Source organism: Suncus etruscus, chromosome 9 (assembly GCF_024139225.1).
Source record: "Suncus etruscus isolate mSunEtr1 chromosome 9, mSunEtr1.pri.cur, whole genome shotgun sequence".
In the NCBI taxonomy this organism is placed as follows: domain Eukaryota; kingdom Metazoa; phylum Chordata; class Mammalia; order Eulipotyphla; family Soricidae; genus Suncus; species Suncus etruscus.
Genome location: NC_064856.1, coordinates 14,110,537 through 14,136,591, shown reverse-complemented (window position 1 = coordinate 14,136,591; position 26,055 = coordinate 14,110,537). Strand labels below are relative to the sequence as shown.

The 26,055-nt window shown below is 47.1% G+C and overlaps 2 protein-coding genes across 3 annotated transcripts in view; one reads left to right on the top strand and one right to left on the bottom strand.

Moving 5' to 3' along the window:
• VPS16 (VPS16 core subunit of CORVET and HOPS complexes) overlaps positions 1-19,496 on the bottom strand; it is a 40,103-nt gene extending 20,607 nt beyond the window's left edge. For both annotated transcript variants that reach the window (XM_049779150.1, XM_049779151.1), the window contains exon 1: positions 19,407-19,496. In XM_049779150.1, the coding sequence (XP_049635107.1) occupies positions 19,407-19,459 (53 nt within the window). In that variant the 5' untranslated portion in view covers positions 19,460-19,496. The remainder of the gene's footprint in view (positions 1-19,406) is intronic.
• Positions 19,497-20,415: 919 nt separating this feature from the next.
• On the top strand, positions 20,416-25,363 carry PCED1A (PC-esterase domain containing 1A). Its single transcript, XM_049779464.1, has 7 exons — positions 20,416-20,500; positions 21,199-21,278; positions 21,391-21,629; positions 21,725-21,875; positions 21,993-22,239; positions 24,410-24,685; positions 24,985-25,363. Exons 1-7 carry the CDS (start codon positions 20,428-20,430, stop codon positions 25,218-25,220), a joined length of 1,302 nt encoding a protein of 433 aa, XP_049635421.1. The 5' UTR covers positions 20,416-20,427; the 3' UTR covers positions 25,221-25,363.
• Positions 25,364-26,055: the final 692 nt, after the last annotated feature.

Here is a 26,055-nt window from a genome sequence, read left to right as displayed (position 1 = left end):
GGCGGTGCTCAGGGGTTACTCCTGGCTATCTGCTCAGAAATAGCTCCTGGCAGACACGGGGGACCATATGGGACACCGGGATTCGAACCAACCACCTTAGGTCCTGGATTGGCTGCTTGCAAGGCAAACACCACTGTGCTATCTCTCCGGCCCCTACACTAACATTTTTAAATGATTTCTAAGATATAGTAAGTAAAAACAGTCTGCCAAGGTCCAAAAAAAAAAAATGCAGAGGTTAAGGTGCTTAAGTCTATTCAACTCTAGTTATCTCATACGATTCTCTAAGCACAGAGCCAGGAGTAAGCCCTGAGCAACGCTAGATGTAGCCCAAACACACATACATATCAAACAAACCCAAGAAAACAAGTCAGTTTGTTGCAGCTCAATATAAACCCAGTTACATGCCCATGTATATATAAACACCCATATGTGCATAAATACCTGCTCAGACATTAAACCCCACAGTTAGCTAGGCATTGATTCCCTTTGGTGAGAGTGGTGAACAAGGGAATACCAGCTTGGTTTTTCCTGTCATGGCATTGTGTGTGTGTGGGGGGGGGGACTAGGAGAGGTGGTGAAAAAGGGGATGTCACACCTGTTTGAGGATACAGGACCTGCACACTTGGCTGCACTTTGTGGAACTGGGATCAAACTGGCAATGTGGGGTAGTGCTGGGGATCCAACCTAACACATACATTGTGATCTGCCAATAGGATACATCGTCAGGCCTGGGGAAGCCTTTGGGAAGTTTGGGTCACACATTGCACTGCTCAGAGGCTACTTCTGACTCAATGTCAGGAGATGTGATTCCAGAATCTGAACTCATATTTCCTAAGTGCAAATCATGAGCACTAGCCCTCTGAGCTACCTCCCCAAGTATCTAGGACCATCAGTTTTCAGGTTATGTAATTTTGCATTGGTTGAAGTTCTGACAACCCACCTGCACTTCTTTTGACATTTTGTTACTAAAATTGGGTGAGACTACACTATGAAAACGGATGTTCACACAAACCTAGCACACTAACAGTCAATGTAGTTACTGCCTCTCAGCTCTTAAGTTAACCTTCACTTCCTGTTGTAATGATGGACTGAATTCCTTGTGGCATTTCTCCTTCCAGATGAGATGTCAAACTTCCCCAAAAGTGGCACTGAAAGGAAAGAGGTTTTCTTGCAAGCCCCAGCAGGTCCTGTCAGCCAGCCACCAGGGTGTGAAGACATCTACATCCCAGGCATACAGTCTACTTCCAAGCCCACCGAGACTTATTACCTTCCCTTCTGTCTCCTGTACAGACACTTGCTCCTGGCAAATCAAGATATCTTGCCACTAGTAGAGTCAAACATTCACCATTGAGTGCTTCCACTGAACCCCTCTGCCCAGTCTGTGACCGTCAAGCCACTGGTGATAGTCCCACTTATAGACACCCTTTACTCTGGGCATTTACCTGCACCAGCCCCAGATGCTTACTGCAAACCACTGGCCAGCAGTTATAGCTCTCCAGTGCCTCCCTAGTTCTAGAAACCTTGAGGGCTGCTTCTTGTAGGCCAAGCCCAGTTCCCTAGACTGGGCAAAACAAGGAACTCTGCCACCCAGTGGATTACAAATTTTCTTTTCTTTTTTTTTTTTTTCCTTTTTGGTTTTTTTGGTCACACTGAGTGGAGCGCTCAGGGGTCACTCCTGGTTCTGTGCTCAGAAATTGCTCCTGGCAGGCTTGGGGGATGCAAGGGATGGAATCCGGGTCGGCAGTGTGCAAGGCAAATGCCCTACCCACTGTGCTATGACTCCAGCCCTGACAAATTATATTCCTTCCAACAAACCCAACATGGGGAATACCCCTGACTGCGTTTATCATTCATTCCTTGGGTATGGGTTTTGAGCCCAAGACTGCTAAATTATATTTCTTATATTGTGAATTATTCTTTTTATCAGAGACCTTTTTCTTTGTCTCTCTCTCTCTCTCTCCTTTGCTCAGGGTTTGGGGAACCATCTGGGATCCTGGGATTAAACCCAGGTGGGCCATATACAAGGCAAGTGCCTTACCTACTGCACTATCTCTCTGGCTCCAGAGATGATTGGATTGGTTCTTGTGCTATCATTTTTTTAAATTTTTTTGTTTGTTTGTTTTTGGGCCACACCCGTTTGATGCTCAGGGGTTACTCCTGGCTAAGCACTCAGAAATTGCCCCTGGCTGGGGAGATAGAACCGAGGTCCTTCCTTGTCTAGTGCTTGCAAGGCAGACACCTTACCTCTAGTGCCACCTCACTGGCCCCTTTATTTTTATTTTTTTGATTGGTTCTTATATGTAACAAATACTCCTGGTTGAAGGCTACTTCCTGAACCAGACTGCCACAGATGTGGCACAGAGATAGTCTCAGGAGATTCTTGAAAGTAGACTGGAGGACTAATGTGGGCATGGGTTGGGGCTTAAGTGCAAGACACTCCTTTTGGCAACATATATACTAAAAATTGGGCTTAAGTGCAGGGCGGAGGTCCCAGCCCTGGGGAAACAAATGCTGGTAACCTACAGTATGCAGTCACTGCAATCCAGTCTGCAGTCTGTTGCAGCAAAATTCAAGTCAAACATGCACTTTTTTGGGTGACTTCTGTGCTTGGCCATGCATTTACAAAGAGACAAACAAGGATGGTTCCAGTAGTATAGCTCAGGCCTTGAAGGGTAAAACCCTAGCCTGGCTCTAGAAATAAACAAACAACAACAACAACAACAACAACAACACAAACTAGGCTCCGAGAAGCAGAACGTTTCTTTTTTTTTTTTGGGGGGGGGGGCCACACCCGTTTGACGCTCAGGGGTTACTCCTGGCTATGCGCTCAGAAATCACCTCTGGCTTGGGGGGACCATATGGGACGCCGGGGGATCGAACCATGGTCCGTCCTACGCTAGCGCTTGCAAGGCAGACACCTTACCTCTAGCGCCACCTTCCCAGCCCCGAAGCAGAACATTTCTGTAATGGGCCTAAAACTACCTCCTATTTTTTTTTTTTTTTTTGGTTTTTGGGTCACACCCGGCAGTGCTCAGGGGTTATTCCTGGCTCCAGGCTCAGAAATTGCTCCTGGCAGGCACGGGGGACCATATGGGACGCCGGGATTCGAACCGATGACCTCCTGCATGAAAGGCAAACGCCTTACCTCCATGCTATCTCTCCGGCCCCGACTACCTCCTATTTTGTTTAATCAGATAACTCCTACCATCAAGTCAGACAAAAAAATTAATTGTGTGGGCTATAAAAACAGTAACAGGTGAATGTACCAGCATGCTGTGTCCTCAAAGTTAAGGTACTAATCAGGAATGAATGGGATCCTGAAATATGCAAAGCAACTATATGGTTAGACCCAGGTGAAACTGAAAAAAAAAATATTTTTTTGCAGGAGAACAGTAACTAAGGCGGGCAATTTGGGGAACACAATGGGGATGCTCAGGGGATACTCCTAGCTCTGCCTCAGGGGCTACATGTTGGGCTGGAGACAGAAGGTTGTACAAGGGTTGTGGCCAGAGTGGCTACAGGTCAGGCCAAATGCCTAATTTGTTCTATTTCTCCAGTTCAGACACAATCTGAGTCTTAGAATCTCATCCTGAGGGGCCGAAGAGATAGCACGGAGGTAAGGCGTTTGCCTTGCATGCAGAAGGACAGTGGTTCAAATCCCGGCATCCCATATGGTCCCCTGAGCCTGCCAGGACCGATTTCTGAGTGTAGAGCCAGGAATAACTCCTGAGCGCTGCCAGGAATGACCCCAAAAAGAAAAAAAAAAAAAAAAAAAAAAAACCGAAATCTCATTCTGAGTCTTTCTTCTAAGGAAATGGCTTGCCCTACTGTATCTAACCTAGCTTTCCTGAGCTTCAAATCTTAAGCACACATGGCTCAAGTACAGAGTGCCAGCTTTGTATGTGTGATACATACCATGAGTTTAAGCATAGCCTTCCACCTTGCTGACAGAATTCCTGGAGCCATAACCAAGGGTGTGACCCTGATATACACCAATCAGATATGGGAGTACCACAACCAATTATGAAAGAACCACAACCAAGTGTGCAATCTGCAGTATACCATAATGACAACAGTAAGAATAATAACAGAGAACTGGAGAAAGCCTCGGCTTCCCCTTGGCCCTTGGTCCCTGTTGTGCAGGTGACCATGGCTCCACCATGAGGGCTCTGCAGCCATGCACTTATCTAAGTCAATGAATCCCAGCACAGGATGTAGAAAATACCACACTGCAAAGGTATCAATGGGGGAAAAATGTAGATCTTCACCATGCCTAAATAATTAAGATGGAAGCTCTGATGACCCGACAAGTACCAAACACCTATATCCTCTCAGATAAAGACTTTAGAGAAAAATTATGGAGGGCATTCAAAACTTCAAAACATACAGGGAATGAACTGAATGAAAGCTGAAATGAAAAACTTCCAACTCAAATAAGAGGGCTGAAAAACTTAGTAGATGAAATGAAAAACTCACTGGAAGGCTTAATCAGCAGAGTAACAGCTGATGAGGACAGAATCAGTGAACTGGAAGATGAGCTGCGTAACAACTCCATACAACAGAAGAGGTTGGAAAAGACCTTAAAATAAATGATCAGATGATGGGAAAAAATCCTCAAAGATGGGGCTGGAGAGATAGCATGGAGGTAAGGCGTTTGCCTTTCATGCAGAAGGTCAGCGGTTCGAATCCCAGCGTCCCATATGCCTGCCAGGTCCCCCGTGCCTGCCAGGAGCAATTTCTGAGCATGGAGCCAGGAGTAACCCCTGAGTACTGCCGGGTGTGATCCCCCAAAAAAATCCTCAAAGAATGTGAACAGATGAAAATATAAGTCTGGGATAAATTTAATAGAAACAACATAATTATCATTGAAGTCCCAAATGCCCAGGAAGAAAATTCCCATGAAAAGTCAACAGAACTTAATTTTTGTTTTGTTTTGTTTGGTCACACCCAGCAGCTCTCAGGGGTTACTCCTGGCTCTATGGTCAGAAATCACTTCTGGCAGGCTCGAGGGCCCATATGGGATGCGGGATTCGAACCACCATCCTTCTGCATGCAAGACTAATGCCCTATCTTCATGCTATCTCTCCGGCCCCAACGATTTGATTGTTCAAGGACATCATTGCAGGATGATGAACATCATTGCTGAGAAGTTCCCAGAACTGAAGAGTGCTACAATCACATCCTGGATGCCTGAAGAGTGCCAGCTAAAAAAGATCCAAAGAAAAGCACCAGAAAGCATATCTTCGCCACAATGACAAATCCCACAAATAGGGATAGAATACTGAAGGCAGCAAGATCAAAAGGGAAATTACACAGAAATAAGCATCCTTAAGATTTACAGAATATGGGGCCAGAGAGATAGCACAGCAGTAAGGTGTTTGCCTTGCATACAGAAGGTCAGTGGTTCGAATCTCAGCATCCCATATGGTCCCCCAAGCCTGCCAGGGCCAATTTCTGAGCACAGTCAAGAGTAGCCCCGAGTGCTGCTGGGTGTGACCCCCTAAATAAAAAGATTTACAGAATATTTAAGAAGAAAAAAAAAAGATTTACAGAATATTTATCACAAACAACCCTCAAGGTCTGAAGACAGTGGTGGGATATAGTGACAAAGCTCAATGAAATGAATACTTCACCAAGAATACATCACCCAGACAGACTTACATTCAGGTTTGAAGGAAGGATACACAGCTTCATAGGTATACAATAGCTCAGAAACTTGACAGACTCAAAATCAAACTTAAAACAACTGAAGGGTCTATTTTAAGGCAAGGCAGACCCAATGAATACACCAAACTCCTGCAAAAAGGTGATACCTAATCCCATGACAATCATTTGTCTCAACATCAATGGGCTAGATGTACCAGTTAAGAGACAAAGAGTGGCAAAAATGATTAAAAAACTGAATCCAGGGGCCGGAGAGATAGCATGGAGGTAAGGCGTTTGCCTTTCATGCAGGAGGTCATCGGTTTGAATCCCGGCGCCCCATATGGTCCCCCGTGCCTGCCAGGAGCAATTTCTGAGCCTGGAGCCAGGAATAACCTCTGAGCACTGCCGGGTGTGACCCAAAAACCACAAAAAAAAAAAAAAAAAAAACCTGAATCCAGGGCCCGGAGAGATAGCACAGCGGTGTTTGCCTTGCAAGCAGCTGATCCAGGACCTAAGGTGGTTGGTTCGAATCCTGGTGTCCCATATGGTCCCCCGTGCCTGCCAGGAGCTATTTCTGAGCAGACAGTCAGGAGTAACCCCTGAGCACCGCCGGGTGTGACCCAAAAACCAAAAAAAAAAAAAAAAAAAAAAAAACTGAATCCAATATTTTGCTGCCTGCAAGAAACACATCGGAATAGTGAAAGCAAAAATAGACTTAAGAGTCAAAGGCTGAAGAGCAATCATTTGAGCAAACAACTCCCTTAAAAAGGCTAGGGTGGCCATACAATATCAGATAGTACAGACTTTAGGCTTATAAAGGTTATAAGAGACAGAGATGGGGGACTGGAGAGACAGCATTGAGGTAGGTCTTGCATGCAGAAGGATGATGGTTCGAATCCCGGCATCCCATATGGTCCCCGAGCCTGCCAGGAGCAATTTCAGAGCTCTGTAGAGCCAGGAGTAGCCCAATCGCTGCTGGGTGTGACCCAAAAACCAAATCAAAAAAAAAAGAAAGAGACAGAGATGGGCATTTTTTTTGTTTTTTGTTTTTTTTGTTTGTTTGTTTTTTTGGGTCACACCTGGCAGTGCTCAGGGGTTATTCCTGGCTCCAGGCTCAGAAATTGCTCCTGGCAGGCACAGGGGACCATATGGGGCGCCGGGATTCGAACCGATGACCTCCTGCATGAAAGGCAAACGCCTTACCTCCATGCTATCTCTCCGGCCCCCGAGATGGGCATTTTTTATTAATCAAGTGATGAGTACACCATGAAGAAATCATACTTTTAAACATATATGCACCCAATGAGGGGCCAGCAAAAACTGCTGATAAACTTGAAGACATCAATAGCAACACAATAATAGTGGGAGATTACGACACTGCCTTGTCACCTTTTTTGTTTTGGGGCCATACCCAGTGGCGCTCAGGGGTTTCTCCTGGCTATGCTCCCAGAAACCGCTCCTGGCTCAGGGGACCATATGGTATGCCGGGGTTCGAATCCAGGTCCGTTCTAGGCAGCCGTGAGCAAGGAAAGTGCCCTACTGCTGTGCTATTGCTCCAGCCCCGCCTTGTTACCTGTTAATAGGTCAACTAGGCCAAAAAATGACAAAGATATACTGGCTCTAAAGGAAGAAAGAAAGAAGAGTGGCTTAGTATGCGTGTGTGTGTGTGCACATGTGTGTGTGTATGTGTGTGTGTGTGTGTGTGTGTGTGTGTGTGATTCTTCTCCAGTGAACATGGGACATTTTCCAACATAGATCCTATGCTGGATAATAAAACGTACCTCTATAAAACAAGAGGATAGAAATTGTTTCTGCTATCTTCTCAGACCATAATACACTAAAAATAGAGGTAAACTATAAGCAGACACAGAGAAATAACTTTAAAACCTGGAGATTAGGGTCTGGAGCGATAGTACAGTGGTAAAGCATCTGCCTTGCACGTGGCCAACAGAGGATGAACCCGGGTTCGAATCCCAGCATCCCATATGGTCCCCCAAGCCTGCCAGGAGTGATTTCTGAGTACATAGCCAGGAGTAACCCAAGTGCCCCCGGATGTGACCCAAAAACAAAAAATAAAACAAAACAAAACAAAAAAAAATATGTTGATTAAACAGCTCATTACTGAACAAGCAGTGGAACAGAGACAAAATTAAAGAAGAAATCAAAAGATTACTGGGAACAAATGAGAATGAAGACACAAATTATCAGAATTTATGGGACACAGCAAAAGTGATATTAAGAAATGTATTGCTTTACAAGCATTCATCAGAAAGGAAGAAAAGGCCTACGTAAGTAACTTAATGGCACAGTTTAAGAAATTAGGAAAAGAACAACAAAATGAGCCATAAATAGGCAGGCGGAAGGAAATAATAAAACTTAGAGCAGAAAGTAATGAAATAGACATCCAACAAATGATCTAAAAGATTGATGAAAGCAAGAGTTGGTTCTCTGAAAAAATAAACAAGATCGATAAACCATTAGCAAGACTCATAAAGGTAGAGAAACTTAAGCAGAATCAGAAATGAAAAGGGGATGTCACAAAAGATTCTACAGAAATTCAAAGGGTAATCAGAGATTATTTTGAGAATCTTATACCACAAACCAAGAGAACCTGGAAGAAATGAGTAAATTTTTGGACTCTTACAAGTTTCCAAGGTTGAATCAAGAAAATCTGGAATACCTGAACAGACTCAGACCTATCACTATTGAGAAAATTGAAATGGTAATCAAAAGGCTTCCCAGAGGGGCCGGAGAGATAACCTGCAGAAGGTCATTGGTTCAAATCCCAGCATCGCATATGGTTCCCTGAGCCTGCCAGGAGCAATCTCCGAACATAGAGCCAGGAGTAACCCCTGAGTGCTACCGGGTGTGACCCAAAAACCAAAAACAAAAGAAAGCTTCCCAAAAACAAAAAATAGAAGCCCAGGTCCAGATGTATTCACTAGTGAATTCTTTCAAACCTTTAAAGATGATCTACTGCCAATCCTCTTCAAGCTCTTTCAGGAAACTGAAGAAACAGAAACATTCCCAAATAGTTTCTATGAAGCTAATATCACCCTGATTCCAAAAGAAGACAAACACACACACACACACACACATACACAAACACAAACACACACACACACACACACACACACACACACACACACGAGAGAATTATAGGCCTATATCCTTGATGAACAAGGATGCAAAGACCTTCAACAAAATACTAGCAAACAATCCAACAACTCATCAAGAAGCTTATACAGCATGATCAAGCAGTATTCATTTCAGGGATACTAAGATGGTTTAACATATGCAAGTTTATCAATATAATATACCATATCAATAAAAAAATATGATCATATCAATAGATGCTGAGAAAGCATTTGACAAGGTTCAACATGCATTCATGATAAAAAAAAAACTCTCAATAAGGGAACAAAGTGACAGAACAACAGGTAGAGTGTTTGCCTTGCACACAGATGACCCAGGTTAGATCCCTGGCATCTCTTATGGTACCTTGTGCCTGATAGGAGTAACTTCTTTGGTGGGGGTGGGGCACACCCAGCAGTGCTCAAGGGTTACTTCTGGCTCTATGTTCAGAAATCGCTCCATGACATTGAAGCTAAAGGCATCTTTAAGGATGAAACACCACTAGCAAAGCAAGCGAACGCAAAGAGAAACAAATGGAACTACAATAAATTCAGAAGCTTCTGTATCTCGAATGATATAGGGACTGGAATGAGAGAAACTATTCACCCTATACCCATCATAAGAGATTACTATTAAGGGATTAAGGCACTGATCAAACTTCTCAAGAAAAAAAAAAAAAATTGGGGCCGGAGAGATAGCATGGAGGTAAGGCGTTTGCCTCTCATGCAGGAGGTCATCGGTTCGAATCCCGGCGTCCCATATATGGTCCTCCCGTGCCTGCCAGGAGCAATTTCTGAGCCTGGAGCCAGGAATAACCCCTGAGCACTGCCGGGTGTGACCCAAAAACCACAAAAAAAAAAAAAAAAAGAAAAAAAAATTTAACTTCATCCAAAAATAGAATGAAGAATTGAACAGATATTTCCTCAAAGAAGAAATAAAGATGGCCAAAAGGCACATGAAAAAAATGATATAATCATTAATCATCAGGAAGATGCAAATCAAAACAACACTGAGGTATCACTTCACACCATAGAGACTAGTATGTATCACAAAAAACCAAGAACACCCAGTGCTGGCATGGATGTGGAGAGAAAGAAACTCTTCTTCATTGCTGGTGGGAATGCAGACTGGTTCAGCCTTTTTTGGAAAATAACACGGACATTCCTCAAAAAGCTAGAAAGTGAGCTTCCATATGCTCCAGCAATACTACTCCTAGGAATATACCCCAAAAACACTCTTACATTCTGTGCAGCACTTATTTACAACAGCCAGAATCTGGAAACAACCGAGGTGTCTGACAACAGATGAATGGCTAAACTAGTACATACATCTACATAATAGAATACTACATAGATTTTAGAGGAAATAAAGTCATGGAATTTGTTTATATATGGATGGGCATGGAGATTATTATGCTCAGTGAAATGAGCCAGAGGGAAAGGGATAGACATAGAATAATCTCTCACTCATTTGTGGGATATAAGAAAAACAAGAGATAGGGCCCGGAGACATAGCTCAGTGGCGTTTGCCTTGCAAGCAGCCGATCCAGGACCAAAGGTGGTTGGTTCGAATCCCGGTGTCCCATATGGTCCCCCGTGCCTGCCAGGAGCTATTTCTGAGCAGACAGCCAGGAGTAACCCCTGAGCAACGCCGGGGTGGCCCAAAAACCAAAAAAAAAAAAAAAAAAAAAAAGAAAAACAAGAGATAGTATGGTAATATCAAGAGACAATAGAGACAAAGGCCTGGAGGTCCAGCCCAGGGTAGAAAAATTGCCACAAAAAGCGTTGAGTGCAGTTAACATAGAGAAGGGCCTACTAGGATGATGATCATTGGAATTGATTACTCTGAAGAACTCAGTGCTGAAAGAGAAAGTGACATGCAAGGCACCCCTCCTTCATTAGCCATAGTACAGTGTCAAATACACAATACAGAGTCAAAAAAGGAAAAAAGAGAGAGAGGGATGGAGGGAGAGAGAGGGAGAGAGGGAGAGTGAAAGAGAGCAAGAAAGCAAGCAAAAGAGAGAAAGAGAGAGAGAGGTGCTCAGGTCCATGCACTCAACTGACCATACCATAAACCCCATTACACAGAGAGCTGTTAGGTCTAAAGTTTTTTGTTTTTTCTTTTCTTGTTAAAAACTTTGTAAGCTATACCCAGCTACTGAGGCATACTCCTGATTTTGCACTCAGGAAGTACTTCTAGTATGCAGAGAAATAGGCGGGATGCCAGTGATCAAACCCAGGTTGGCCTTGTGCAAGGTGAGCACCCTACCCACTATACTATGGCTCTGGTCCCCTGGTTTAACGTTATTAATGGTGGAGTTTGGCACCATTTGGGAGACACTATCCTAAAGGGCCAGAGTTCTGTCTCACAGATACCACTTAACTTTCTTTTATATAGGGTTACTGCCTCTAAAGTAAGAATTGTGGGAGCCCTGAATCAAGAGGCATGGAGTGGATCCACTTCTCACTATAACACTTCTTTTTTTGTTTGTTTTGTTTTGTTTTTGGGCCTCACCCAGTGATGCCCAGGGATTACTCTGGCTATGCGCTCAGAAATCGCTCCTTCCTTGGAGGACCATATGCGAACCACGATCTGTCCTAGGTTAGCGCATATAAGGCAAATGCCCTACGGCTTGTGCCACCACTCTGTCCCCTCACTATAGCACTTCTGAAAAAGAAAATTACACCTAGGCTGGAAGGGGGCTCACAAACTGTAGTGTGTGGAGCATTCCTGGGAACTGAGCTGGGAGTAGCCCCTGGAGTACCAGCCAGTGTGGCCCTAAAACAACCCCCCCCAAAATACCTGCCTCTAATTTCAGTAATTTTGACTTTTAGTATTTTATAGGGTTTAATCTCCACAGGGGAAATGTTTTCACAAGGGAACAAAGCTATGGACTAAATGAATTGGAAAATAAGCATATCACTGTTCCATTTTGGGTACCTTATGCCACTGAACCAACTGGCTTTAAGAAAGTGGGATTAATTTACTGGTTGAAGTAATTTCTGATTTTCAAACGGAAGTGGATCTGTGTCACATAACAGAGGCAAAGATGATTCCACCTAAAATGCAGGGACCTTCTGGAATCCAATAGTGAAGGCTGATTGAAAACAACAATCACCAAAATGATTGAGGAGGAGCCAGAGTGATAGCATAGCAAGCAGGGCATTTGCCTTGCACAAGGCTGACCCAGGTTCTATCCCTGGCATGCCATGTGGTCCCCTGAGCCTGCCAGGAATAATTTCTGAGCTCAGAGATAGGAATAATACCTGAACACTGCTGGGTATGGCCCAGAAACTACACACTCAAGGTAAGGTTTCTCAGGGAAAGTGAAGTAACTCAAACTACCCCGCTAGATGGTTTGACCTAGACAGGTAGAGGGTAGCTGGGAGGGCGGCCTCTCCCAACAGTGCAGGGGTGAGGACTAAGAACAGACCCTTTCTTCAGTGAATAAGGCCAGAGAACTCTTGCTCCTCTATCCTAAATGAAATTCCTTCAGCAATAGTGAATGAACCTTGGATTCTATTTTTTTTTGGGGGGTGGGGATCACGACCGGCAGCATTCAGGGGTTCCTCCTGGCTCTACGCTCAGAAATTGCTCCTGGCACGCTCTGGGGATCATATGGGATGCCAGGATTCGAACCACCGTCCTTCTGCATCTAAGGCAAATGCCTTACCACTGTGCTATCTCTTCGACCCCTGGACCTTGAATTCTAATGCTAAGGTACCCAGTGGCCTCAGTTCCAACCCCCTCAGCAACAGTAAAGAAGTCCTTGTGGCAGTAGGAGTACCAAAGAAGCACTATAAAGTACAAAAGACCCATGTGTGAAGAGATGGGTTCCAGTCTGTCTAACAGGCTATGCTATCAGACTACAGTGGAGGAAGCAGAACATCAAGTTTAGTATTGGGTAGCAATTCATTCCAAAATTTCCCAGACCCATTGAAGCAGTCAGCATAACTATGAAATTATTCAGCTGCCTCAAAGAGCTGGAACGCATGCTTGGCATATAGGAACCTCTAGTTTTTGTTTTGTTTTTGATAAGAGGGAGGGTTATATCCAGCTGTCTCAGGACTTACTACTAACTTCAGAGCTAGGGATCACATCTGGTGGGCTAGAGGATCATGGGGGTGCCAGGGATCAAATCGGGCCAACCATGTACAAAACAATTATCTTACCTGCTATATTAGTGCTCTAGCCCCAGGAGACACCCCCTCCCTTTTTAATTTTGGGTCACACCCGGCGGCGCTCAGGGGTTATTCCTGGCTCTGTGCTCAGAAATTGTTCCTGGCAGGCACAAGGAACTACATGGGATGCTGGGATTGGAAACACTGTCTGTCCTTAATTGGCTGCATGCAATTGCCGTTAACACCCTATGGCTGTGCTATCTCTCCAACCCCCAGGAGACCCTTTTTTTCTTTCTATTTTGCTTTTTGGGCCACACCTAGAGACGTTCAGGGGTTACTCGCTCAGGGGTTACTCCTGGCTATGCACTCAGAAGTTGCTTCTGGTTTGGGGGACCATATGAGACTCCGGGGGATCAAACCACGGTCTGTCCTAGATTAGCGAGTGCAAGGCAAACACCATACCGCTTGTGCCACTGCTCCAGCCCAGGAGACCCTAGTTTTAATCCCTGGTTCTACATGATCACCTGAGCATGACAATGGACATCCCCACTTCATCCCAGCACTGTTAGCTGTGGGCCTCTGAACAACAACAGCAAAAACAAACAAACAAACAAACAAAAAAAAAAAAACAAAAAACGGGGCCGGAGAGATAGCATGGAGGTAAGGTGTTTGCCTTTCATGCAGGAGGTCATCGGTTCGAATCTCGGCATCCCATATGGTCCCCCGTGCCTGCCAGGAGCAATTTCTGAGTCTGGAGCCAGGAATAACCCCTGAGCACTGCCGGGTGTGACCCAAAAACCAAAAAAAAAAAAAACAAAAAAACAAGTCACTAAAAAATTTCTGTGCATGATTGTTGAAATTGTAAATGACTACAGCTGCCATGGAAAACAGGATGATAGTTCCTCCAAATATTAAACACAGAATTACCATATCATCCAGCGGCTCTACTTCTGGGCATATAGCCAAAACAACTGAAAACATGGCTTGAAGAGAAGCACACTCTGCCATTCAGAGCAGCATTACTCATGATCACCATGAGGCAGAAGCAACCCAAGTGCTCACTGACTAAGGTATGTATAAACACATATTATTCAATCTTTGAAAGGAAAAAAATTCTAATACATTCTACACCACTGCATGAGCCCGGAGGATAGAATCACAATTAAAATCAGTCCCATGAAAGCAAAACACTACGTGAGTCCACTTTTATAAGATGCCAAGAATAGTCAACTTTATAGAGATAAAACATCCGTAGAATAATAGGTACTGGGGTTAAGGGGAGAATAAGGAGCTCTGACTTAAGGGTTATCAAGGTTCAGTTTGGGAAGATAAAAAGTCTAGAGATTGGTGGCCCAAAGATGTGACTATACATATCACACCGTACTCTAGCATGACTCAGACTAATTTATGTGTATTAAACCACAACTGAAGATATATTCATGTTTATTATGCAAAAGTAAAAAATTCAAACTCAAAAAATCTATTATAGAATCAACTTCCTAGGGCTGGAGAGATAGCAGAGCAGTAGGGTGTTTGCCTTGCATGTGGCCAACCCGGGATAGACCGGGTTCAATCCTCGGCATCCTATATGGTCCCCTGAACCTGTCAGGAGTGGTTTCTGAGCATAGAGCCAGGAGGAACCCCTGAGTGCTGTCAGGTATGACCCAAAAACCAAAAAAAAAAAAAAAAAGAATCAATCCTCCATCCTCCACAGCAAGGCTTAGATGTCTATCTAGTTTTTAGCAGTTCAGATAGGGAATAAACATCCCAAGAAGGTCGTGTCTATGGCAAGAATTCAAGCACTTCCGGAGAGACAGCACAGCGGCGTTTGCCTTGCAAGCAGCCAATCCAGGACCAAAGGTGGTTGGTTCGAATACCGGTGTCCCATATGGTCCCCCGTGCCTGCCAGGAGCTATTTCTGAGCAGACAGCCAAGAGTAACCCCTGAGCACCGCTTGGTGTGGCCCAAAAACCAAAAACCAAAAAAAAAAAAAAAAAAAAAAAAAAAAAGAATTCAATACTTATGTAACTTAAAACTTTATTGGGGGACGGAGAGAGAACTCAATGGTGAACACATGCTTTGTATTCTGAAAGTTTTAGTTTGATCCCTAGCATGGTCGCCTTGTTGTCATTTGTAAATTTACAGATACCCATAAAATCATTTTTTACTTTTTCTTTCCACCTTTCACCTTTTCTGAGTTAATTAATTAGCACAAGTACCCATGCACTTTCTACCATGTCTCCCCTGGTTGTCAGTTTCCTGGGGACTACTACCTGCAGCCTGCAATTCGTTGTAATTGCTATGTTCATGTTTGTACCAATCCTGGAATAAACGGGTCGCAGCAGCAAGGGTGTCATACAAGAAACCGAATGGAGTCAAGGGAGAAAAATGCATTCCAGCCAGAGAGATTGAGCAGTCTCTTGAATCTTACTGATCCAGCCAAGCTTCTTGCTTACTCTAAAACCGAGCTACTTTCCCTGCCACTTTTATTAGCCTGAGTCAACAGAACAAAGTTAAATCCTGTGAGATGCAGGTTTGACATAATTAAAGGTATTTGTGCTAATTAACTGAGAAAAGTCCTCCAAGTACTACCAGGAGCAACCCCCAAGCACTGAGCTGAAGTAACCCCTAGCAACTCTTGATGAGGCCTCCATAAGAGGCCTTTATTAGAGAGGGATCAGAGACAGTTTAACAGGCTGAAGTACATAGTAGGTCTAGGTTCAATCCCCAGCAAAGCATGGTCCCCAGCACCATCAGAAGTGACCCTCATGGGCCAGAGTGCTAGCACAGCGGTAGGGCGTTTGCCTTGCATGTGGCCCACCCCCAAGGACCTTGGTTTGATTTCAGTCTACCCATATGGTCCCCAGAGCCTGCCAGAGGCACAATTTCTGAGTATAGAGCCAGGAGTAACCCCTGAGCGCTGCCGGGTCTGATCCAAAAAAAGCCAAAAATAAAGAAAAGTAGTGACCCTCAATATCAAATCAGGAGCAGCCCCAGAGCACCACCAGATTTGGCCCATAAAATAACCAAAAACCCAGGGGGCCGAAAAGATAGCACAGCACAAGGGCATTTGCCTTGCATGCAGCTGATCCAGGACAGACGGTGGTGGACAGACAGGGGCGATTTCTGAGCACAGAGCCAGGAGTAACCCCTGAGCGCAGCCTGGTAGCCTGGTGTGACCCAAAAAAACAAAAACAAAAACGAAAAAACCAGAATGGAGAGAGGACAGCAGGTAAGATATTTGCTGTTTGATCCCTAACACTATAGATGGTCCCCTAAACCCTGCCAGGAGACCTGAGCAAAGAACCAGGAGTAAATCCTGAGCACTACTAGTTGTGTCCCAATTGTCCCAATCCAACAAACCAGGAAAAATAACACCCAGCAGTAGAGGCAAGAATTTGAGTTAGAGCTCTAGTACCATGTGCCCCATGACCATCACTGGTTTGGCTGTGCTGTTCGACCACCTCACACTGCAGAATTTGAGCAGTAATGTATCCTCAGGCCCAGCACTGAACCATCTGACCCATTTGATCAAATCTCATCAGGAGTGACCTCAAAGTTCCCTGAGCAAACTTGGGAGGAGTCTCACCCAATCTTTATTTGTATGTCAAGAAAACTAAAACTATGAAAAAATAAGCACTATAGTAATGACACTTTCATCTTTTTTTGCTTGTTTTGGGGCCACATCTGGAATTTAGGGTGCTCAGGGCTTACTCCTTGTTTCCTCAGAAATCACTCCTGATGGGTTTGATAAACCATGTGGGATGTGAGGGATTAAACCTGGATTGGCCATGTACAAGGCAAGACTAATGGACGATTGTAGTATCTCTCTGGCTCCATGACATAATTTTTATTATGCTTCAACCAAATAGACAACATATATCTTCAAAAAAATTAATGTTTTTAAGAATATGCTGTGTTAAAAAAAAGGAATATGTTGTGTTGTAAGGGCCAGGGAGATAGCATGGAGGTAGGGCAGTTGCCTTGCATGCAGAAGGATGGTGGTTCAAACCCTGGCATCTCATCTGGTCCCCACGTCGTATGCCATTGCCAGTAGAGATTTCTGAGCATAGGAGTAACCCCTGAGCGTTGCCGGGTGTGACCCAAAAACCAAAAAAAAAAGAATGCTGTGTGTACGAACAAAGAATAGTACAGTGGGTCGGACATTTGCCTTGCATGTGGCCAACCTGAGTTCATCCCCAGCATCTCATATGGTCCCCAAAACCTGCCCATAGTGATTTCTGAGTGCAAAGCTAGGAGTAGCCCAAGAGCCGTGGGGTGGGCTTCCCCCCACAAAAAAAAGAATAAGCTGTGTGTGAACACTCAAATAATATGAGCTACATTTGTCAATGGTCATCTTGCTTCACATTTCAACAACTGACAAGTAATTTTCTTATAGATTTTATTGTGAATCTTGGGGCCGGAGCAGTGGTGCAAGCAGTAGGGCATTGGCTTTGCACATGCTGACCTAGGACTGATACCGGTTCAATTCCCTGGCATCCCATATGGTCCCCCAAGCCAGGAGTGATTTCTGAGCACATAGCCAGGAGTAACTCCTGAGGGTCATCGGGTGTGGCCCCAAAACAAAACAAAAAGACTTTATTCTGAATCTTTTCGATTTTTTTTATGTTGTTTTTCTTTTCTTTTCTTTTCGTGTGTGTGTGTGTGTGTGTGTGTGTGTGTGTGTGTGTGTGTGTGTGTGGAGGGTAACACCTGGCAGTGCTGAGAAACTACTCCTAGCTCTCCACTCAGAAATTACTCCTGGGTAGCATGTGGGATGTAGGGAACTGAACCCTGGTCTGCTGCATGTGAGGCAAATGCTGTACCCACTGTACTATTGTTTCAGCCGCAATTTTTTCATATTGTATTGAGATGTATATAAGATAAGAATTACAGATATAGGGGGCCGGGCGGTGGCGCTGGAGGTAAGGTGCCTGCCTTGCCTGCGCTAGCCTAGGACGGACCGCGGTTCGATCCCCCGGCGTCCCATATGGTCCCCCAAGCCAGGAGTGACCTCTGAGCGCATAGCCAGGAGTAACCCCTGAGCGTCACCGGGTGTGGCCCAAAAACCAAAAAAAAAAAAAAAAAAAAAAGAATTACAGATATAAAAAAAAAAGAATTACAGATATGGGGCCGGAGATATTAGCACAGCAGTAGGGCATTTGCCTTGCATGTGGTCGACCCAGATTTGATTCCCAGCATCCCATATTGTTTCCCAAGCCTACCAGGAGCAATTCCTGAGCACAGAGTCAGAAGTAACCCTGAGCACCACCAGGTGTGGCACCCCAAAAAAAAAAAAAAAACCCACAAGAATTAACATAAACAACAAATGCAAAGATCTCTATAAAGACAGTCAGAAAGCAGTTAGTTGTCCATCTTGGAAATGTTAAGGGATGGCATTTTGTGGAACAAAATTATAGGCTAGTCTATAGTTTCACTAATACAAAGAAATGTGTTCTTTTGAAATAAAGCTGCAATACAGTGCTTTGATTGCTATCAATAAAGTATTGGGGAAGGGCCACATTTAGCTCTGTGTGTGCTCAGAGATTACTTTCTGTGATATAGAAGGGTATAATATGGTGTGTGGGATGGAACAGGGGTCTGTTGCTTACTTAACTCCTTAACTTACTTAACTCCTGGACTATCTCTCCTGTCCTACTACTACTCCCCAGTAGTTGTATATCTAATATATACATAGATACATATCTAATATGCATTGAAGATAAGGAGATATAAAGGCCTTAACTTTCAAGAAATCAGGTTAGCAGAAGAAATCCATACAAGATGACTCTACCCTAGCACAGGGCCCTATCAGGCTCAAAGGCAAGTCAGCTGATTCTAAGATTCTAAGAACTGACACATCCAAAAAGAACCCTTAAACTAGCTCCTACGGGATGAGCAGTTCTCCAGTAAAATCAAGAGGTAAATGGCAGCGTGCAGAGACTAAAAAAAGAGAAAAATCTCGTTGTTGCTGTCCCGTAATTCTATGCAACTCGAAGACCTTTGAGTGCCGGGAGAGAGGCAAAGTTGAACAAATAGTTGGTAAATAGGTAATGCCATCAGCATTTGTACTTGAGCTTACAAAGGGAAGCTAATGATAAATCTCGATGGGGCTTAGGATTCTGCGATGGATCGCCAGAAACTATCACCTAGAGGACAACACCTCGCTGGGTGGTCACACTCAGGCTGTCACTGCGCAGTTCTGTCAATTTGGGGTCAGCACTATTAGGCCGCCCTGCGGCCCAGGCGACCCCGCCCCCTTGGTTGGGGGGGAACCTTTGGGGTGACAGCAATTCCCCACGGGGGACTGGGCGCTCGCCAGCAACCCGTGGCTGTGACAATGAGCATCCTGCGAGGAGCCGGCGGGCCTGGACCATGCAGCCAGGGTGAGGAGGGCCCGAGCTTCCTCCTCCTCCTTCCGCTCCTCCTTCTCCTCCGTTTGCTGACCACAGGCTTCGGAAGAGTGCCCAGACCCTCGGCCAGAGGGCAAGAGGGGCGTCTCACCGGTAGAAGGCCGAGTCCCCCAGCGGGTTCCAGTTGGCCGTGTAGCAGTCCATCGCGGAGCAGGGAAGCCGGCACGCTCGGCGGGGTGGAACGCCGGCGCTGTCGTTTTCCACTTCCGCTTCCGCCCGGTCGCATCACGTGACGAAGCCAACGTCGCGGCCATGACTAGTAAGGGCAGCGCCGCTCGCCGCGTCCGAGGCCACGCCCCCTCCCGGGTGGGGCCGGTCCTCCCTCCGCGGACCCTCTGCCGCCTCACCTCCGGGTGGGGGGGAGGAGGCATGAGCGGGGGGGGGGGGGGGAAGAGTACGCGCGTGCGCGGGGGCGATCGGAAGTGGGAGCTATGAGCGTCGTCGCCGCCGCTCGGGCTCTGAGGCCCGAGCAATCCGGCGCCATCGGGCCTCCATCCGCGACGCACGCCATGGAGAACACCGCGTCCCGTCCGGGGGCGAAGCGGGGACGGACGCGCCCAAGCCACCGCGCCCGTGTGGCGCTCCGGGGCCAAGCCTGAGACGAGGCCCGGAGCCTACGACGGCTCACGAGGCGCTGGGCCCGAGTGTGGGCCTAACTAAGCCCGCTAGGCGCGTGTGAGGCGCGAGGCGAGGCTGCGCGCGCATGCGCATGCGCGCGGCGACGGCGACGGCGACGCCGGGCACGTGGCGGGGAGCCGGGCGGGCGCGTGGCCACGCGGGAGGGCAAAAGCGCGTCGCCGGCCGGAAGTGCCGCAGTCGGCGTGGGCGTCCGCGTCGGCGTCGTTATGAGCCCCCGGCCCCCCGCGCCCCGCAGTCCCCGCAGCCCCGAGCGTGAGCACGAGCACGATGAGCATTGCCATCGCCACGTCGGGCGTGGCCCGCGCAACTGTCACTCATCACGGGGCGGGGCGCGCGGCCCGGCGTCGCCCCGAGTCCCCGCCCTCGCCCGCCGCAGCCGGAGTCGGAGTCGCCAGCCCCTCGCTGGCGCTGGCACGGTGTTCCGTCTGGACGGCCGGACGCGTCGCCGCCCGCCGCCTCCGCCTCGCAGCACCATGACCCACCTGCAGGCCTCCGAGGTCCAGCAGCTGCTGCACAACAAGTTCGTGGTCATCTTGGGGGACTCGAGTGAGTGCCCCCCCCAGCTCCAGGACCGCAGCGCACCGCGTCGCCCGAGTCCTCCATCTTGCATCTTGCGTTTGCATTTGCAGCCACCCATGGCGATGGCGTTGGCGATGGCGATGGCTGAGGCGTGGGGTGTGTGGGGGGGTGTGGGGGCTCGCCTCGCAGGCCGATCGCTTCGGGGGGCCCTTCCTTCCTTCAGCGTGTGCCATGGCTGGCGGCCCTCTCAGCTTTCCCTCCCCCCCTCCCCCCAAGACCTTGCGCTGGTAGCTAGATTGATGGCCCACCCCCCATCTTTCCTGATCCCAACCCTACTGGGCATTTCTCTGACCTCGTCGTGCGTGCCCCCCACCTCGATTTTTCTGGGGTTTATCCCTCTCCCAGGTAACCCGGTCGGGTGGATTGGGACCAGGAGATCTTGGGGTGCCTAGGTGTTGGGGGAGGGGCGACAGAGACGGATCCCCCACCCCAGCCCGCAGGAACTAGGGTTCTACATTTTCTGCAGTTTCAATGGCTGCTGCGTGGTGACAGACAGATGCTCTGGATTTGGGGGGAGCTGGGTCGTTGGGGGTTATGAGGCCTGCTTCACTTCATTCTGGACCGCCCAGGACTGATAGATGCTCTGGATGTGGGGGGAGCTGGGGTGGTGGGGTAATAAGGCCTGCCTCACTCACCCCGGGCATCTCTGTCTTGTCTCCCTCCAGTCCAGCGGGCTGTCTATAAGGACCTGGTCCTCCTGCTGCAGAAAGATGCACTGCTCACAGCCGCCCAGTTGAAAGCCAAGGTGAGGGACACTTGGCGGCTGTTGTCAGTGGTGGGCGGGCGCAGACCCTGGCCTGGCAGGGCCCCTTCTCCCCGGCGTGGACCTGACCAGCTGGCTGGGCGGGGGCGGGCAGGGGGAGCTGAGCTTTGAACAGGACGAGCTGGTGGCCGGGGGCCAGCTGGGTGAGCTGCACAACGGGACAAGGTACCGGGAGGTCCGCCAGTTCTGTTCCGGCTCTGGCCACCATCTTGTACGCTTCTACTTCCTCACCCGCGTTTACTCTGAGTACCTCGAGGGTGTTCTGGAAGAGCTGGCCTACGGGCCCACCCCGGACCTGGTCATCATCAACTCCTGCCTCTGGGATCTCTCCAGGTTGGAGCGAGGGCCCGGGGAAGCCCCCCTGGGGTGGCGGTGTGGCTCAGCAGCTGCCCCCCCGCCCCGTGCCCATGCTCTGTGGTGCCCCACAGATATGGCCGCTGCTCCATGGACAGCTACCGCAGGAATCTGGAGCGGGTATTTGTGCGCATGGACGAGGTATTGCCAGACTCCTGCCTACTGGTGTGGAATATGGCCATGCCGCTGGGAGAACGTGTCACTGGGGGTTTCCTTCTACCAGAGGCAAGTGATGGATCCTTCAAAATGGGGGGAGGCGGAAGGGTGGGGCCACTGTGTGAAACATAGGACTCTGTTTTGTCCTGTGGCTCTCAGCTGCACCTTTTACTTACTTTTCATTAGCTGCAGCCCCTGGCAGGCTCTCTGAGGCGAGATGTTGTGGAAGGGAACTTCTACAGTGCTACCTTGGCTAGCGACCACTGCTTTGATGTCCTGGACCTTCACTTTCATTTCCGGCATGCTGTCCAGCACCGGCACCGGGATGGTGTCCACTGGGACCAGCATGCCCACCGCCACCTCTCCCAATTGCTTCTGGCTCATGTGGCGGATGCCTGGGGTGTGGAGCTGCCCAAGCATAACTATCCCCCTGGTGAGCCTGGCCCTGGTGGGCAGGGGTGGGCGGGGATGCCCTTTTCAGGACTGAGAAATGGAATGGGATAGAATCCTGGGTAAGAGTGGGTCAACACTCCTAAAGGTACTCTCATGGTCCCTGAGTGCTCTTTCCTCAACCTGGGGAGAATGCGAAGGAGAAGATGTTGATGCAGCATCCTGGGACAGGTTTTACATCTGTATGGTATAAACCAGAGGTTTTCTTTTTCAGGCAGACAAGCAGAAAGTACTTCTGAACTGCCCCCAAAGATTATTATTGCCCCTTGCCCCTGCATGGTTCCAGTGCCACCTGAGAGCCAACTCCTTTGCTCACCAAGCTGAGAAAACACTTCTAGCCATATAGTTACTTGACAAGTGTACAAGAGTTACTTGATGCTTACACAGAATGATTTTATACAATGACCTTGTAGAAGTAGGTAAACACAGTAGGTAGGGCACTTGCCTTGCAAGTAGCTTGTTTGATCTCTGGCATCCCATATGGGCTTCAAAGCACTGCCAGGAATAATTTCTGAATACAGATTCAGGATAACCCCTGAGCATTAGGGTCTAACCCTATTTCCCCCCCCAAAAAATAAAAACCCAAAAAGAACTAAAAAAATGATCTTCTATAAGTATTGAATGTAAAAGTCATGTCAAGGCACCTTTTCCCTGTGGAAAGAACAAGGAAAGTGGATACTTGAACTCTATAGGAACGGGGATCAAAGATGAAGGGAGGAGGCAGATTGCAGCCAGTGTGCTGCTGTCGGCCTTTCCATGTTTGCTGTTTGCATAGCAGGTTTTGTGGCTCATTGTTGTGTCATGCTCCTCCTGTGGCTCATGCCCTCCAAGGGCAAGTAACCTGCCTTAAGCAATTGATAACTTAGCCTAGTCGCTGCCCCTGCCCCCCATATGGTTCCACAACCTCTCAGAGATATACATGTTGAATCAGTTTTACACATCAAATCAGATGGCTCTCTGTGGGAGTGTTAAAGGCATGCAATTCTAGGACTTGATGTCCAAGAGCCGATTCATTGAGAGGTGATAGAGGATTTTGATGATGTAATTGTCCAATTTCCTTGCTTTTTTGCTAAGATCCAATTCAAGTAGAAGAAGGGATGTTCTAAAGATATTAGTTTGTGTTGGCTTGGGTCTACTGAATTCAAATAGGGATGTCAAAAGGATGTTGTGTGGTGGGAAAATGCTCTGGAGTTGGTGAGTTTGGTCAAGGCAGATCTCTTTGGAAATGTATAGCAGAAATGTAAATGAGCTATGAAGGAGAGATAGGCACAGCAGCTATTTGTAAGAGTTAGAAGAGAATGGAGGTTAATGGAAGGAACAGATGTACATGAAGGGAGCCAGAGAGATAAGGGAGCCTTATCTCCATTGTGTAGAGATAAGATGCTTGCCTTACATGCGGCCAGCCCTGATTCATCTCTGACACCACATATGGTTTCCTAAGCACTGTCAGAAATTATCCCTGAACACAGAGCTACTGGATGTGGCCCAAACCAAAAGAAAAAATTAATGAGAATAAAAGCATTTGCAGAGAGCTAACATGGCTATAGGCCACACCACATGGTTGTCAAAAAGAAGGGACTTTGTTAAATTTGTTAAGAAATAGGACTGGAGTTATATATAGTACAACTGGTAGGACACTTGCATTGTACACTGCACATGGCCCACCACCAGGTTCGATATCTTGCACATATGGAAGGAACAGATGTACATGAAGGAAGCCAGAGAGGGATAACCACATATGGTTTCCTAAGCACTCTCAGAAATGATCCTCTTAATCTACTACAATTGATGACGGAATAGACATCAAGCTAAATATTCTTCATGGAAGGTCAAAAGAGGAAGGACCACTGGAAGGAGGGAGTGGCAGGATCGTTGGTTTTTAAAACTGATTAAGTTAATGTGTTGGGTGGAGCTGAAAGGAGACAGAGGAAGCTATGGGGACTGAGCACATGAAGAGCTAAGGGTCTGGAGGGGGCCCTGATAACAGAACAAGGGCAGATCATTGTTCTTGGACTTGGCCTGAGAGGAGGGAGGGCATTGTGTGGAGAGTAGAATTACTGTTTGGAGAAAAGGGAGTAGAGATTCAGAGCAACCCAAGTTCAGGTTCAGATCAGGTTTCCCAGGCATATCTGAAACAACCATCCCCTTCCTAGATCCATGGAGTGAGAACCGTAAGGAGGCAGATCATCTGTTCCAGGAGAGCTATGGACAGTCCTCAGACTACAGGGAGCAACTGGCCTTGACCCCACCACCACCCACTTCCATACCCTCTTCCATTCCTTTTCCCTACCCAATGACTCAGTCTTCATATCCTCCCCAGTACCCACCCCTGCCCGAGGATTCCTCATTTTTCCCAGGCCAGTCCTTCCCACCCCAAAACCTCTACAATTACGGTCCAACAGAAGGCTTCTCGGGGCCACCCCACTTTGGTATGTGTCTCCATGGTCTCCCCTCATACCTCTCCCAGCCTGGCTTCGGGTGCACAGCTGGGTTGGGAGGAGTCGGGAAGCCACCAGGACCACCAGAGTAGGATTTTCTCATGCTGAATATAAAAGAGTGTCTGGACTCTATACAGTTTCCCAGGCCAGGAGGCCAGGGAAATGGTAATGCTACTTTACAGATGGGTAACTGAAGCCCAGAAAAGCTTGTAAGAGGCCAGACCTGCCCGAAGGAGAGGTGGGCTCACTCTGGCCAAAGCTTGCTCCAACAATGACTGGTTCTCTTGTAGGATATGGCTCTGAAGCAAATTTTGTGCCTGGCTCCCGGTCACGTCTGGTCTCCAGCTCTCCCCCTCGTGACCAGCACTGGGGCCCAGCAGTTCACCGGGGGATGCCACGCTATGTACCTAACGGCCCCTACCATGTGCCAAGGAAAGGGGCACCATGCAGGCAACGGCTCAGAAATTCAGACAGACTGATCCACTCATACAAACTGGACAGACGGCCAGCCCGTTCTGGAATGTGACCTGTGTAGATAGTTCACAGGGGTCTCAATGTGCTGATGGCCCCACTGATCCTGCTTGCCACCCCAAATGCTAGGCTGGGGTGTCTGCCCTCCCTAGTGTTGTTCTTGTCCACTGCTGTCACCAATAAAAGCATGGAAGAACAGAGTGGCATCTTCTGTGTGAAGGATCTTCCAAACCAGTGGTCCTCAAACTATGGCCACATACTGTATTTGTATCTGTTTTGTTTCTTCATTGCAAAATAAGATATATGCAGTGTGCATAAGAATTCATTCATAAGTTTTGTTTTTACTATAGTCAGACCCTCCAATGGTCTGAGGGACAGTGAACTGGCCCCCTGTTTAAAAAGTTTGAGGACCCCTGTCATGCTCTTACCTAACCAGCAGAGTCAGGGAAGCTGCCATTGGATTCGGTGTCTGTTCCATACTAGAAAACAGTGTGTGCTTCATTCTGTCTCCTGGACTCTAGTCCACACTAGGTTCTGTTTTCAGGAGCCATTTGGGACAGGGGAAGTATCAAGGAAGGCTGAATTGTTAGTGTTCTGTATAGAATTTTTTCTGTATAGTTTTTGGCACCTAACAGACAAGTTCATGGAACTAAAGTTCATAGCTTCACATGAGAAAATTAGAAACCTTATTTTTTTAAATGTATAAAAGATTAATAATTTTAACAGAAAATATATCCAGGAATACATATGCATAAATAGAATAAATATATATAAAATTTTTGAATGGGTGGGAAATTGGAAACAATATGTCTAGTAACATAAGGTTATTAGAAACCTTATTTTTTATATAGATACTTGTGCAATAGAAGCAAAGGGAAGACAGACCCAAC

What these genes read in the sequence shown, in the direction of transcription:
- PCED1A (XM_049779464.1), top strand. Translation starts at nt 20,428, where the DNA reads ATGACCCACCTGCAGGCCTCCGAGGTCCAGCAGCTGCTGCACAACAAG. An exon ending in CCGCCCAGTTGAAAGCCAAG is followed by an intron (nt 21,279 to 21,390) that starts GTGAGGGACACT and finishes GGGGGCGGGCAG; the next exon opens with GGGGAGCTGAGCTTTGAACA. An exon ending in TGCCTCTGGGATCTCTCCAG is followed by an intron (nt 21,630 to 21,724) that starts GTTGGAGCGAGG and finishes GGTGCCCCACAG; the next exon opens with ATATGGCCGCTGCTCCATGG.